Genomic DNA, 16781 nt, shown 5'->3' with positions numbered 1-16781 from the left:
GAGCCTCTCAGTGATACCCCATTATGTTCTAACCTATTTTATATAGAGCTATTCAAAGGAAGGCTGTGAACTCAAACTTTGAATGGATGGACAATCTTTTCTGACTTGAATCATGATATGTCTCAGTAGCAACTTGCTGTCAGTAGAAGAAGACTGAGGTTCAGTAGTCAGAGATTTGGCTGAAGCGTCAGATAAACCTAAGATCAAATCCAAATTTAGCCACCCAAATATGGGGAGCTTCAAGTGTGGTATCTTGGCTTTATTAGATGAGAGATGGTACCAACTTGTGGACCCGTTATGAGGATTTAATGGATAAAGGGCACTGGAAGAGCTGGAATGCTGCCTAGTATACAGTTAGCAGTAACTCTTAATTGTATCATTATTTTCATCCTTATCACAAAGGTTTGCAATTTTCAGCAGTATTTACTTTACCCTATTGCTCATTAGTTTTAACCAGATGCCAATTTCCATTCATTGAAACTTCATTGCTAATGCAGCTTTAGTTTTTTCAGAATTAGGACTGCAGGGACTGTAGCAATGGTTCTCAAAGTGTGGTCCCTGGAACAGCAGCCTCAGCCTCGCATGGGAACTTGTTAGAAATACAAATTCTTTGGCCTGGGAATCTATGTTTTAACAAGCTCTCTGGGTGATTCTGAGGCACCATCACAGCCAGAGTCTTCCCTTTCTCATTCTCCAGGCTCTCTGTTTCACCCATAGCCTAGTCTGCTGCTAAGTCTGGGATGCTAATATTCTGAATGCTACATTTCCCTTATTTTAATATTTCTATGTATTTGATGGACCCCTCTGACATAGAGAATAAGATCATTTCTTGTACTTGGCATCCGAAAGCAATCATAATTTGCTTTACTTAACTTTCCAGCCATATATTCTTTTCTCTCTGGAGTCCTCTGATCTTCAGAAGAACTTGATCAAGATATGTGTAAATTTTGAAATACATCTTTGACAAAAACCTACTGTTACTTTATGACCCTGACAAAAATACACCTTCCACAAAGGATCTTCATAGAGAAGACTGTCTCTCCCATCCAATGGAAATATCCAACCCTACTGCAAATCATATGCTTTCTAAGTAAATGATAGAGTTTCAGTGCTTGCCTTAGAGACAGTTTCTTTACATTCTAGCTCATTGCTTCTTTGTGACAAAGAGCGTAACTCTTGACCTTGGGAAACATGTGGGATGGACTCTTGCTGTATAGCCACTTCAGGAGCAAGAAAATATTAGTATCATAAGTGAGGATTTAGTCACTGAGTCTTGTCCAAGTCTTTGTGGCCCCATGGACTATAGCCTCCCAGGATGTGAAGAGACAACTCATTTGAAAAGACTCTGAGGCTGGGAAAGATTGAAGGCAGGAGGAGAAGGGGATGACAGAGGATGAGATGGTGGATAGCATCACTGTGTCAATGGACATGAGTTTGAGCAAGCTCTGGGAGTTGGTGATGCACAGAGAAGCCTGGTGTGCTGCAGTCTATGGGGGTGCAAAGAATCAATCATGACTTAGTGACTGAACAATAACAAACTGAGGGTTTAGAGTAACCAATGCCCCGTCACCTCAAATTAGACAGAAGCAAGTTATCCTAGTTCAAAATTCTACCATCCAGTGGCCACCTGACCTGACACTGAAATGCCAGGTGAGTAGGGGTAAATTCAAGATGGAATTGTGTCTATTTTTAGCCCTGGTTTTTAAGCATTGGATTAGGGAGTCCTATAATCAGAAAACATGCTGCATTTTCACTCTTTAGGCTTTGCTTCTTTGTAACCTGCTTCTGCTTGTTCAATACAGATCAGATTAAACGATAAATGGGCTTGTTGGGTAATGAAGTGTGGGCTGGCATAATTCAGGTCTTGCCTCAGGCTCTCAGAGGGAAGAGAAGTAAAGGATCTTAGATCAGAGGGCTGGCTCCTTGTGGGGAGAGAGAGGGAACCTGGGGCTCCTCTCTGCCAGCACCTTTCTCATGGTCTCTGTCCCCGACTCTTCAGAGGGCTTAATATTCTATGGGAGAGCTTCCCCTTGAGCACAGTCAATGCCCCACAATTTTCACACAAGGAGAGCACAGTCAGTCCTGTCCTTCATGCCTCAGCTTCAGTCACTCAGGAAAGAATGACTTTAAAAACTTCAGAAAGCCATTGTGCCGATGTGCTTGTCAGCTCAAGACTTTTAACAAAGAGCTGAGTGGGATATATTAAAGCAGAGATCTTCTCCACCAATGAATCAATAATGTCTGTTTAGAGTCAGAACTCATCAGGCTAATATCTTGTGGTATTAATTCTTATTTCCTCTATTCATTCATTAACTCAGCAAACATTCACTGGGAGACCCCACAGTGCTAGGCTCCCAGGATAAAACAGTGGTTGACATCAAAGCAATAATGTCTCATGAAAACAAGAACTTTATCAATGTATTTTCAGGGAATTCCTTGGAAGCCCAGTGGTTAGGACTCAGCGCTTTGACTGCTATGGGTCTGGGTTTGATCCCCTTAGTCAGAGAACTAAGATCCCATAGGCCACAAGGTGTGTCCAAAAAAAATGTATTTTCAAAACCTCAGGCAAATAAATGGGTGTTTTAGGCCTCAACCAGTCTCTTAAAGGCAAAGAACATGGATCTTTGAGACCTGACAGCAAAGGAACTTAGCCCGGCTTGGATATCAAGAAATATTAATAATAGTATTTAAAGCTTACATGTAGGAGAAATTGTCATAGTATTATAAATGTGTTAACAGATTTATAATAAATAATACCAATTGCTACTTAAGCTGAAATTCTAAAGAATCCATAACTAATGAGTTCACAGCTGTTAGAAATGTTGTGTCCAGTCCTTTTTCTCAAATAAGTAAGGGGTTGGAGGAGAACCTTTGAGATGTACAGTACTATAATGAGAAGAGGAACCTAGAAGGGAAGTCTCTGTGTGTGTAGGCTACAGATCTGTATCATTCTCGGTCATGCATCACTAAGATTTAGCATTCCAGTCTGAAATTACTTTTTTAAAAATGAACGCCCACAATATTTGGAAATTCCACCTCCCATCAAGAGGCGACATTTATTTCTCTACTTTGTAAACCTGCTCTTGGTAACATGACCTGCTTTGACCAATGGGATTTGCAGCAAACTCCAACCAGTCCATTCTGAAGGACATCAGCCCTGGGATTTCTTTGGAAGGAATGATGCTAAAGCTGAAACTCCAGTACTTTGGCCACCTCATGGGAAGAGTTGACTCATTGGAAAAGACTCTGATGCTGGGAGGGATTGGGGGCAGGAGGAGAAGGGGCCGACAGAGGATGAGATGGCTGGATGGCATCACTGACTCGATGGACATGAGTCTGAGTAACTCCGGGAGTTGGTGATGGACAGGGAGGCCTGGCGTGCTGCGATTCATGGGGTTGCAAAGAGTCGGACATGACTGAGCGACTGATCTGATCTGAGACCTGGCAAGTACTAGCTCTTCCCTGGAGTCGCAAAGAGTCGGACACACTAAACAACTAACACTTTTACTTTCACTTTCATGTGTAAGCCCAAGTGGCCGGGGGGAAAAGGGAGATCTGAATGATACATTTAGACAAAGAACTAACAGTTTATGCTTCACCTACTAGTAGGCACCAGGTTCGGTCTGGAGAAGGTCAGAGAGCAGGATGAGGATGAGGGGAGAGGGGCACTAGAGGGGGAAAGAAATGTTATTAAGTCCTTTCCATATGCCATTTTACCTGTATTATCTCATTTTGTCATAACATACTTCAAATATATCAACGGAAGCTTAAAGAGATTACGTGGTGTATTCAAATCACATCTAAAGCATATTTTTGGCTGTGAAAATCTGCCTTCATAATTTGTTTTTACCTAGGCAATGGCACTCCACTCCAGTACTCCTGCCTGGAAAATCCCATGGACGGAGGAGCCTGTTAGGCTGCAATCCATGGGGTCGCTAACAGTCGGACACGACTGAGCGTCTTCACTTTCACTTTTCACTTTCATGCATTGGAGAAGGAAATGGCAACCCACTCCAGTGTTCTTGCCTGGAGAATCTCAGGGACGGGGGAGCCTGGTGGGCTGCCATCTGTGGGGTCGGCACAGAGTCGGACACGACTGAAGCGACTTAGCAGCAGCAGCAGTAACCATTACTGCTTTCTGAGAAAGAGGTTACAACTACAACTTTGGTTTGGGTAAGAAGGAGGCTTTTAAGGCTGCCAAACTGGCCAGGACTGAGGAAAAAAGCTCCTCCTTTTGGACACATGTTTGTAGAAAATTATACCTCCCAAATCATCTTAAGATGATACTGCCTCAAAAACTCATTAATTTGTATATTCTCAAAATAAAGCTGGGTGGTTTTATCTGATGACAAGAAAGCTAAAGTTTTAGGACTATCCTCTTTAATTATACGAAGTGATAAAATTAATGTTTACTTTATAACTACTGTTATACTAATATTAACATAAGCATTATCACCAAAACTTTACTGTGTGTTAGGAAAGATATTAGCATGTAAGCATATTCACTTCTTATCACATACCTCTAAAGGTGTTTCAATATATCCGCCATTTTAGAAATAGGGAATCTAAGCCACAGAGAGAAGTTCAGTAACTTATCCACTAAGTGAGTGTGGATGAATGAAAAAATAATGATTCCATCTAAGCAACCTGATTTATAAACTTGCTTACTTAACTCTGACTGATATCTGCATTTTCTTCCCAAGTCCACGTGCTTCCTTTATTCCCAGAGAAACCACTGTTGTTGCTGTTTACTCACTAAGTTGTATCTGACTCCATTGCGACCTCACAGATGGTGGCCCACCAGGCTCCTCTGTCCATATTCTATCCCAGGCAAGACTACTGGAGTGGGTTGCTATTTCCTTCTCCAGGGGATCTTCCCGACCCAGGGGTGGAACTTGTATCTCCTGCATTGGCAGGTGGATTCTTTTACCACTGAGTCACCAAGGAAAACCGTAACTGAGGATAAATCATCCTACTATCATCCAGTCTTTATAATCTGCTCACATATCTAGGATCTCCCCAACCTACCCCCCTCTATCCAATACCCTCAAACCTGGAGATTACCATTTGCTGTGACTAGTCAGCTTGCTACAACTTGCGCCTGAAAAGCTTGGATTACTGTTTGCTGTGTACCTCCTGTCCTTTATCTACAACTGTCTACAATAAGAGCTCCTGTCAAGGATTTGAGGAGGGTGGTTTATAATAGAGACCAGGGCAAGACACAGGGGTAGAAGCCTCTTACGTTCTGTGTTTTTCTAGGTTAGGACTAAAGAGCTGTTAGTCATAGTGACGTCTTAAAGGAGTTCCTAGTTAAAATCTGTATCTCCAGCCTCAATCTACAGGCTTTTCCTAAATAGACTAGAACAAAAAGAAAGGCAGAGACGAAAGAGATGGGGAGGTGGTGGGAGGAGTTCGGTAGAATGGATGCATTCAAAGAGGAACAAAGAGGAGCTAAAGGAGACATCAAGTGGATATTCAAGGAAGTGGAGTAGTTGTCCACAAAACGGGCACGATTGTGGTTAAAACTGGTGTGAGTTACGCAGAGTGATACTCATTTGGGGCCTGCTTCTCCTCGAACTCAGAATGACACTCCCATTCTTCTCTGTCAGGAAATTCCCAGGAACCCGTAGCTTCCCCTTCACTTCCCCATAATGGATTTTCCACTTCCCTTCATTATAACCTTTATTGTTAAGAATATTGATTGTTACCTCACAGCACGTGTATGCTTATCTGAGGAAGGGTATAGCCACAGAAACTTGCCATGTACCTCTGTTCCCCAAGAATCACGTCGTTCATCTGCTGCCACAGCTTCTCTGATACTTGGGAGCCCCGTAACCACTCCAGCCCTGAACTTCACTGTCCACCTTAGACTTTAATCATTCTTTCCCTTCTGTGAGTTACCTAACTGGACAGTGGCTTATCTCCATCTTCTTCTACTCAATTCTTTCATTATGTATTATTTCTTAAAGTGTTTCTTTGTTTCTATTCATTTATTTCTGGCTGCATCGGGTCTGAGTTGTGGCACATGGTATCCTGTGCTGCAGTGCGCATGCTTAGTCGCCCTGAGGCATATGGGATCTTTGTTCCCTGACTAAGGATCGAACCTGCAGCCCTTGCACTGGAAGGTGGACTCTTAACCCCTGGACCACCAGGAAAGTTCCTGCTTCCACTCAATTCTATACAAGGGAAGGATATTGATCTTAAAGAAACTCTAGCCCTGATTATGCCACAGGCAATACACAGAGAGATTACATCTTTTGAGCGAGATCCTGATATAAAATCTGAAGTCCTTATTAGTTCAATCAGGCTCTCCAAGAATATGCCAGCTTCATTTCGAGGGCCTTCCTTTAGGCACAGATCAATCTACCATGCCTGAACCGGGGACAAAAGGAAGGTCAGTAAACAAACTTATTGGTTGTGCAGTGAAGAAACACAGCTGCACCCAGCAGTAACTCACAGGACATGATTACCAATTTTCTTGTTGTGGGGAGGAGAAGGGATGAAAGACAATATAAGCCAAATAAATAATTTAAAATTAAGCTATTATTCAAAGCCTAAGGTTAGGGCTGTATTAACAAGAACATGTGCAATTTATTCATCAATTTCTAAAGGTTATAGATATATTTTGAGCTAAGAGGTAGAGTACCATCACTTTTAATTCAATCCTTGTGTGTATGCACGTGTGTGTGAGTGCTAAGTCGCTTCAGTTGTATCTGACTATTTGGGACTTTATGGACTGTAGCTGGCCAGGCTCCTACACCCTAAATTTAAAAGAACAATTATGATTCCCATTTCATAGATGGGAAAACTGAAAGCAAGAGAGGGGAAATATTTTGCCTAGGGTTATATGGGCAAGATGAGGCCAACTCCACTAACTCCAGGACCTAAGATTTCTCTAAACAATGAGCTCCCTATAAAGATATGTTTTTCCTAAGTAGCCTGGGTTGGACAAAGCAAATTATTGTGGCAACTGGGCCTTTTGCCAGGGAGAAACATTCCTTAAGCGCTATCAAACTAGCGTGTTCCCTGGGAGATTTAACCATCATTAGTGAAAAGCTTCATTTGCAATATTGTGTGCAGCCCACTGTAGTGGGCTAGAGCAATGCATTATCGCTAACTCAAAGAGATTAATTTAATGGGCAATTATATGCTTCCTGCTTTACAATACTTTCAGGTAACCAACAGTAGTCCACTTTCTGTAAATGTCAGCTGCCTGCTCTCAGGTACACGATGTCAGTGGGTTTCCCCACTCTCCATCCCACGTCACCACTTTCTCCGAGAAGGACACTCTAAAACTGGCACTCAATACCTCTGAAATGCCCCTGCAGAGACTGTATTTCCCTTACCATCCCCTCCCTGCCCTGGTTTCCTTTCTCTCTCTGACAGCTGTGCTTGTTACTACGTTGCTCTCATAGGTACGTCTATACTACTCTGCCCAACCTAAATGAATCTCATGCTTCTTCTGACAAACCTTAGCTCAAATATCACCGATCACCAATAAAGACCAAACAGAAGAACATTTCACCTCTTTCTGCCTTCCTTCACAACATTAAAACAATGTTTATAATATATATTAATTGCAATAAAATTAATGGTTCCATAGATGCTCAGCAAATGCCATAACTCTGGTTTAAACACTAACCCAGGAGACTGGGGTCAGCTGGATATGTCAAGTTCTCTGTGAACTTCATTGAAAAACGTCCCCTTAAAGGCACTGTTTTCTGCTTTCTCATCTCTGTTCCTCAGTTTCCTAATCTCAAAAATGGGAATAGAATTCCAGTCTGAACAGTTCCAAAGCCTGACTTTGTCCACCAAGCCGTTTTCCTCCCTAGGGTTATAAGCGTTAGAATAGGAGGTTCTGAGTAAATGGAGGCTTGTTTTTTTCTCCACTGCACTCTTGTCCCTGTGCCAACCTTCTGCTTTGCAGAGAAGAACTATTTCATTGGCTTGCTTCAGGTAATGATATAGCAGTGTCAGAAGCTCAATTTAAGGAGGAGAAAGGAAGAAGAGAAGATACAGGAGAGGGTTCCTCCTGAAGAAGGCATCTAAGAACATGTAATCTGCAATTAAACAGCATTGATAGCAAACCTACCTCTGAACCCTTTGCTCTCCTTGAGATTCTGGGCAAGATACTTAACCTTCTGTCTGAATTTCCTTGACAGAAAAATGAATACAATAATGGTACCTATTTTCAAAGAATGACGTGAGAATTAGAAGCATCATGGGTATTACATAATACTTTTTCAGTGTTTAACTAGCTAAATTTACTTTAAGCCATCACCATCATGATACACAGCAGTTTCAAGCCTTAGGATAGTTTCAGGAGAGGGGGCTGCTGCTAGAGAAGCTACTTAGCACAGATGTGCTATACAAGCCTAATCTGCTGTTAGTACTTGGGCATCTAACTGCCAGCTCATGTAATGAGATGTGCCTGTTGATCATGATGGCAAGTTAGATCTATTACCACTGAAATACTTGGGAAATACACACAGTGAAGCATCTCAGCCTTGGTTAAGTGAATCTGACACGAGAGGATAAAGGATGACATCTCCATTCTCATTAAGAGATAACAGATGGACTTTCCTAAAATCCATTTTTTAGCTTAATTTCATTTGCTTAAATCTTTTGTCTGAAGAGATGGTGCTCTGAGAGTAATTTTAAATTGTTCTCCCTGGAATGAATATTTCTTTATCTTTATTAGAAGCTCCCCCCTATGGGGTTCTATTGTCCTGGGTGGTTTTAAACATTCATCTCATCCAAATACAATAAATCTCCCTTTAATATTTTTTTCCAGGACATGATCTGCGGCTTCAGAAGATAAACATTACATGATGCGCTCAATAATAAAACCAAGTCAAAATAAGTTTCTAAGCCATTTTCATAGTAATTCCAATTTTTCTTAAGTTCTCTGTGATCTTATTATTTTGAATTCTGTAACTTAATTTTACATTTAAAATTTCTAGACTTATGCCCACCTCAGCTAGAAGGCAGTGGCACCCCACTCCAGTACTCTTGCCTGGAAAATCCCATGGACGGAGGAAACTGGTAGGCTGCAGTCCATGGGGTCGCTAAGAGTCGGGCAGGACTGAGCGACTTCCCTTTCACTTTTCACTTTTATGTATTAGAGAAGGAAATGGCAACCCACTCCAGTATTCTTGCCTGGAGAATCCCAGGGACAGAGGAGCCTAGTGGGCTGCCATCTGTGGGGTTGCACAGAGTCGGACACGACTGAAGCAACTTAGCAGCAGCAGCAGCAGCTTATATTTTACAGCTAAAATTTACAGTTCTCTTTTATACTTCCAATCTTGTTGGTTTCCCTGGTAGCTCAATCAGTGAAGAGTCTGACTGCAATGAAGGAGACCTGGGTTCGATCCCTGGGTCAGAAAGATCCCCTGGAGAAGGAAATGGCAACCAAGTATTCTTGCCTGGAGAATCCCATGGACAGAGGAGTCTGGCAGACTACAATCTAAGGGGTCACAGGAGTTGGACACAACTGAACGACTAAGCACACACTTGTTGGTTTTAAGACAGTTACATGCAAAAATTCAAAAAGAAATGTTTAGTTTTTCAATCTCTGAGCAAAAAAAAAAAAAAAAAAAAGATCAAAAGAAACATGCAGTAAAAGATGAGATAACTCCCACTGATGTCAACAGAATAAGGTGAGTTTGGGTTGTGTACTTTTAATTCTATAAGGTTCAAAGAAAAGCTTTGGGTTGCCATATGAACAGAACCATTTCCTGTTTGGTCTCTTTATGGAGCTAACTGTAAACTTAAGTCTGGGATATATTTCAGTGGTTTCTCTCAAGCCATAAAGGAAAAATTATCCGGTCTATATTTCAATCATTTGTAATCAATAGATGTCCACTGAAGCAGGTTTGTGGTCGCACCATCAACTGCTTTTATTCCCAGTACTCATCACCTTCTTCCTCACCTCTGTGTCATTCTTTATGGATATATCAGCAGATTTCAACCCATGTTTCATATTCAGGTGCCCCTAGAAAGAAAACTCCAAGAGGACCAGCTGTTTTTTGCCTGCGTTTCGATCACTGCTATATCCCCAGTCACTAAAACAGTACTTGGCAAGAACCAAAGACTCAATAAATAATTACTGAGTGAACGAACAAATGAATGTCTTTCCTATTGGGCTTGGTACGCTTGTCACCCTAGAGTTAACAGCTCATTACCCTGGAGCATCTGCTTTTGTATCTGTCTTCCTTACTTGTTTGTGATTCCTTGCAAATGAGTTTTTTGTTTCTGGATTGCCCCTGAAATGTTTCCTAACCACCTGTTCTGGTCATTTCCTTTTACTCTACAGAATAGAGTACATGGAGTCTTTTGATTAGGGCCTTCTTGATGAATATGTAAGTGAAGGCAGACAACTCATAAAAAAGAAGTGTCTTAGATTTAGGCAAATTCAAGTAGGTTATTATGTTCAATATATGAGAAAATTATTTTAATGGTAATTATTGCCTGCATACTTTAACAATAACTATGGTCATTTAGACTGGGGATCCGAGATCTAATGCCTGATGATCTAAGGCGGAGCTGACATAGTAGATGACCTACGTAGTAGCTTACGTACGTAGTAGCTTACATACGTAGCTGACGTAATAGAAATAAAGGGCACAATAAATGTAATGAGCTTGAATTATCCCAAACCATTCCCCTTTACCCCCGATCCGTGGAAAATGTCTTCCATGAAGCCAGCCCCTGGTGCCAAAAAGGTTGGGGACCACTGCTTTAGAGCATTTTTATATAGCCTCAAGCCAATCTAAACAGATACAGTTTTTCTCAGAGGCTTAAGGGGACATACAGCTTCAACACTGTAAATTATAAATATTTCACATCTAGATGGGGTTAACATGGCTAAGAAATCAAAGCTACCAAATGAGATGCTCAATTTTCTTTATCCCTTAATGTTACAAGGGATAAACTACTAGCAGAGCAACATACTAGAGAAGAAAATGGTACTCCTAATAAGGAAAAGCACCAAAGTTTCCAAAGCGCTTCTTTTAAATCCCATATCAAGCTGTTTCTTTGCCTGCTTTGAGGTTGCCAAGAGAAACATTCTGCACTCTTGAATGGTCACTTTTTCACACAGTGGTTGTGTTTTATTTTTTGAATAAGACTCCACGGAAGACATTACCCCCACATCTCAAAGCAAGGAAAATCCAGGCCTTTCCTGAAGGTCTAGATTACTCTTCTTACAGACAAATTTATCATGAATCTCAGAGACATTGGCTGTGAAACCAGAGCAGATTTAGAGAGTGCAAAGAGCAGAGTTTAGGGCTCACATCCTTTACAAATTTGTACCCATGAATCTTTTTTATTGTGAACTTTTGTTGCCTTATTCAGATTCCTTCTATCCCAGTTCCCTCAAGAATGTACTGTCATCTCCCTTGAACGTGTATAAACTGTGAAGTCTTTCATCTCCTTTACAGAAAGGAATATTCAGATAACATGCAGAATGTCTTTTGCTTGGAAATAAAATGAACATCATATCTCCTTTGCAAAGGGGATTTAATCTGTACGATTAAAAAACAAAAACAAAACTGGTGAGGCAAAGTGCAAGTTCTCCTAGACAGGAGAGCACTAAATTTCACCAAAGAGCTATTGTTTAGAGACTCCATTGTAGGGTCAGTAAGTGCGATCTGAGAAGCTGCGCTCATTAAAAATTGGCAGAAAGACTAACATATGTTATTTTAACAACCCTGGAACCTCCCCTGAAAAAAAAATAAGGCTTACATTTTCACATGTAATTTAGGAAGAATTTTATATTGAAGATGTAATTTTAAATAGTCTGTGATTACTGTGTAAAACACATTAATTCTAAAAAAAAAACAAACTATAATCTCATCTCCCCAAAATGATATGTATTGATACTGTAAATTTTCTTTCTATAATTTCTGCATTTATATGTGTATGTGTATATGCATAGCTTAAATGTGTGAGCAATAGTTTCTATATTGTATATAATATAAATGTTAGTGCCCATTTAAATTATGATCTATAGTTCTTAAATTCTACTTTTACCTACCCTTTTATGCTAAATCTTTCCCATATTTTAATATGCAAAACATTGTTTTTAATGGCTGAATAATGGGTATAAAGATACAGGAATACTTGGATGTAAAAATGTTTCCTTCCCACATATATTGCAACCTTTTGGTAATTTACCACAGCGTAAGTTATTTCATGTTGAGATGAAGCATTCCAAGTCTCCTTGGAAACAAAAGTTCTAATGCCAAAATATCTAAAAGAAACAGGACCACTTCTTGTATGATCCCTAGGCATAAACTGCACGCAGGCACACAAGGAAGAAATGAACAAACCCAGGCACTTACTGATTTCGGTAGCAATGACTGTTATGTTGTGCCACACACTTAATTCTCTGTCCAGTGGTGTTGCAAGCGTTATCTTCCCATCATCAGCATTAATGTTGAATTGTCTCTCCAGGTCAGTGTGCCGGTCGATGGAAAACCTGCAAAACAGACACATCTGTAATCTACTTCAAAGTTTATATGATCCATACATTCCACAGCAGACCTTTAGTAATCCTTAGAGAGCCACAGTTGTGAAGCGAAATGAATTGGTAAACTCAATGGCATCCTAATTTGTAAAACAAAACGACTGAATGAGGCACAAGAAACTTAATAATTATTGCCCAAGGAGTCATTAGCTACATATGCAACATGGAGGTCATAAACTGCCATCAGTTTCAATAGGTAACATCTTCAAAAATGGCTGCTGATGAAGAGTTAATTGGACAATCCATCACTTTTATTGGACAGCTTATGATAATTAGCAGTTGCCACAAAATACCATATAAAACAATGAACTCAAATCCAAAGGAGGATGGTGCTAGACAGCAAATTATTTATGGTAGGTCCAAGGAAATGTGTGTTTGTGTTAAACTTAGATTTGACTGCACAAAAGGTATGTGTTTTTGTTGCTGTTGGTTTGTTTTGTTATCATTTTAAGTAAGGTATATATTTAGGTTTCCTATTCATCTCTGTCCATAGAAATCAGATGCTTTCTGATTCTCTGGTAAATAATTTTTTAAAATTGGTCTAGATATTTTAGCAGATTTAAAACTTTAATGGGCAGGTTAGTAGTTCTGTTGAGAAAACTTTTGGATAAGGCAGACATTAAGATGCTCTATGTCTATAGCCAAGTGCTTCTCGGGAACACTAAGTAACAAGATCATACAGGAATTACTTTTTTTTACCACATTTACTAATATCGTAAGAAACACAAGGCATGATTAGAAAAACTGGCATGACTGGAAAAACTTTATTCCACAAATAAGCAGTGGAATAAAGTAAAACAGAATGAAATGGAGGTTCAAATAAGGATTGTGCGTGTATGCTAAGTCACTTCAGTCATGTCTGACTCTTTGCGACCCTATAGACTATAGCCTTTGACTGTGTGGATCACAAGAAACTGTGGAAAATTCTGAAAGAGACGGGAATACCAGACTACCTGACCTGCCTCTTGAGAAATTTGTATGCAGGTCAGGAAGCAACAGTTAGAACTGGACATGGAACAACAGACTGGTTCCAAATTGGAAAAGGAGAACGTCAAGGCTGTATATTGTCACCCTGCTTATTTAACTTCTATGCAGAGTATATCATGAGAAACACTGGGCTGGAAGAAGCATGAGCTGGAATCAAGATTGCTGGGAGAAATATCAATAACCTCAGATATGCAGATGACACCATCCTTATGGCAGAAAGTGAAGAGGAACTAAAAAGCCTCTTGATGAAAGTGAAAGTGGAGGGTGAAAAAGTTGGCTTAAAGCTCAACATTCAGAAAACAAAGATCATGGCATCTAGTCCCATCATCATGGGAAGTAGATGGGGAAACAGTGGAAACAGTGTCAGACTTTATTTTGGGGGGCTCCAAAATCACTGCAGATGGTGATTGCAGCCATGAAATTAAAAGACGCTTACTCCTTGGAAGAAAAGTTATGACCAACCTAGATAGCATATTGAAAAGCAGAGACATTACTTTGCCAACTAAGGTCCATCTAGTCAAGGCTATGGTTTTTCCAGTGGTCATGTATGGATGTGAGAGTTGGACTGTGAAGAAAGCTGAGTGCTGAAGAATTGATGCTTTTGAACTGTGGTGTTGGAGAAGACTCTTGAGAGTCCCTTGGACTGCAAGGAGATCCAACCAGTCCATTCTGAAGGACATCAGCCCTGGGATTTCTTTGGAAGGACTGATGCTAAAGCTGAAACTCCAGTACTTTGGCCACCTCATGCGAAGAGTTGACTCATTGGAAAAGACTCTGATGCTGGGAGGGATTGGGGGCAGGAGGAGAAGGGGACAACAGAGGATGAGATGGCTGGATGGCATCACTGACTCAATGGACGTGAGTCTGAGTGAACTCCAGGTGTTGGTGATGGACAGGGAGGCCTGGCGTGCTGCAATTCATGGGGTCGAAAAGAGTCGGACACGACTGAGGGACTGAACTGAACTGAACTGAGACTAGGCCCACTAGGCTCTTCTGTCCATGGAATTCTCCAGGCAAGAATATTGGAGTGGGTTGCCATGCCCTTCTCTACAGGATCTTCATGACCCAGGGATCAAGCCCGTGTCTCTTACGTCTCCTGCATTGGCAGGCAGGTTCTTTACCACTAGTGCCACCTGGGAAACCCTCAAAGAACTCCCCCAAATTTTTATGTTAAAACCCTAATTCCTAATGTGTGATAGCATTTGGAAATAAGGCCTTTAGGAGGTAATTAGGGTTAGAATAAGTCATTAGAATAGGGCTCTCCTGTGGGATTAATGATCTTATTTAAAAAAAAAAAAAAAGAAGAAGAAGAAGGGGACATAGGCTGTCTCCTTTCTGCTCTCTGCCAAGGAGGATTCAAGAAGACAACCATACCAGAAAATGTGCCCTCACCATACAGTGGATCTGCTGGTACCTTGATCTTGGACTTCCCAGCCCCCAGAAACTGTGAGAAACAGATTTTTGGTGTTTAATCCACCCCATCTAGGATACTCTGTATCTAAGAAGCCCAAACTAAGACCAAGGTCACGTGCAATCCCATCTAGGAGGCAGGACTGAGGAAACCTTTCATGGTTTAGGGGAACTCCTAAGAACTATACATGAAATCTGTTTATTGGTACCCATTAATACTAAATACGAAACATGCTCCATGGCTATTTGCAGCTAAGCGTATTTTCCTTTTCTATGGTTTTTATGAACATTTATTATATCATCAAGAATAAAACTATATTATAAGAAAAAAAATAAAATTTCCCATAATTTTGTATCTGTAGGTTTGTACTGTTAACATTTTAGTGGATTTCATTGCAAACATATAAACAGGTACTTTATGCTTATCTGTCTATGCATATATACTTATTTGTATCTATATCTAACTCCAGGAAATAGTGAAAGAGAGGGAAGCCTGACATGCTGCAGTTCATGGGGTCGCAAAGAATCGGACACAATCTAGCAACTGAATAACAACAACAACAACAAAGGGGGATGGGTAAATGGATGGATAGCAGACAGACAGACATATAGGGATATGGATAACTCCTTGCTCCTCTTAGCTGTATCTTCTCATTAGAAATGGCATGCATGCTCCTTATCAGTTCAGTTCAGTCGCTCAGCCATGCCCGACTCACTGCGACTGCTTATACCAGATGCAGATATTAAGAAAAAAGACATTCCTGTAAATCCTCTACACCAATCACAAGCATCATTAGACATTCTGGAATAATATTAAAAAGTACTTAATTTTATTGACAGGATCTTCTTCCCTGTAGCTCAGACGGTAAAGAATCCGCTTGCGATCCAGGAGACTCAGGTTCAATCCCTGGGTCGGGAAGATCCCCTGGAGAAGAGAATGGCAACCCACTCCAGTATTCTTGCCTGGAGAATCCCATGGACAGAGAAGCCTGGCAGGCTACAGTCCATGGGGTCACAAAGAGTCAGACATGACTGAGCTACTAACACTACTACTACTAATTTTATTGACAACAGTATGTTGCTAAATTCCTTGATAATACCATGTACTAAGAGATCATAACTCCAGGTATAATAAAGACTTGCTGCTGCTGCTGATGCTAAGTCACTTCAGTTGTGTCCGACTCTGTGCGACCCCACAGACGGCAGACCACCAGGCTCCCCCGTCCCTGGGATTCTCCAGGCAAGCACTGGAGTGGGTTGCCATTTCCTAATAAAGACTTAGATATAAAGAAAATAAATACACTGACTTGCATCTATACACCAGGAATTTATAAAACAATCCCTTGCCTAACCCCCAGGATAATTAGAGAAATTCAGAATGGATTTAAGAACCTAGAGACATAGCTGAATTAACAGTGCTTGCAAAATAATCCTGAACATGAGGAAGTAAGTGTTCACTGCAAAACATCTGAATCTGTTGTATTACTGAAAAAAAGACTAAAAATCATTATCCTGGGGAACAATGATTGTTGATTAGACCAATGAGGTTCCACGTTTAACTGTAAAATAATAGGCATGTGTTTTGCTCCAGATATCATGAACACTCTGTTAAAAGATCTAAGTGATGTCCAGAGGATTAATTATCACTATCTGCATCATATTCATAAATAAACTTTGCATGCACTGCTGGGTTCTAATAATTTTATTATCACACTGCTGATATTTCACACATTCATGCATCTGCCAATTTCCCAGAGGCCACAGAAAACGAGGTTGGAAACACACTCCATGGCTATTTGACTGCTGTCCAGTAAATGCCTAGAACTTCTGGCCTAGAAGAAGCGCTGGGAACAAT

At 40.6% G+C, this 16781-nt stretch overlaps 1 protein-coding gene across 1 annotated transcript in view; it reads right to left on the bottom strand.

The window, feature by feature from the left end:
- CDH8 (cadherin 8) overlaps positions 1 to 16781 on the bottom strand; it is a 402649-nt gene that overhangs the window by 119912 nt on the left and 265956 nt on the right. The window contains exon 8 of the mRNA XM_070388321.1: positions 12345 to 12481. Coding sequence (XP_070244422.1) covers positions 12345 to 12481 — 137 coding nt within the window. The remainder of the gene's footprint in view (positions 1 to 12344; positions 12482 to 16781) is intronic.

The sequence above is a fragment of the Bos mutus genome, chromosome 18 (assembly GCF_027580195.1).
Source record: "Bos mutus isolate GX-2022 chromosome 18, NWIPB_WYAK_1.1, whole genome shotgun sequence".
NCBI classification, from domain to species: Eukaryota; Metazoa; Chordata; class Mammalia; order Artiodactyla; family Bovidae; genus Bos; species Bos mutus.
This window is presented reverse-complemented; position numbering and strand designations above follow the sequence as displayed.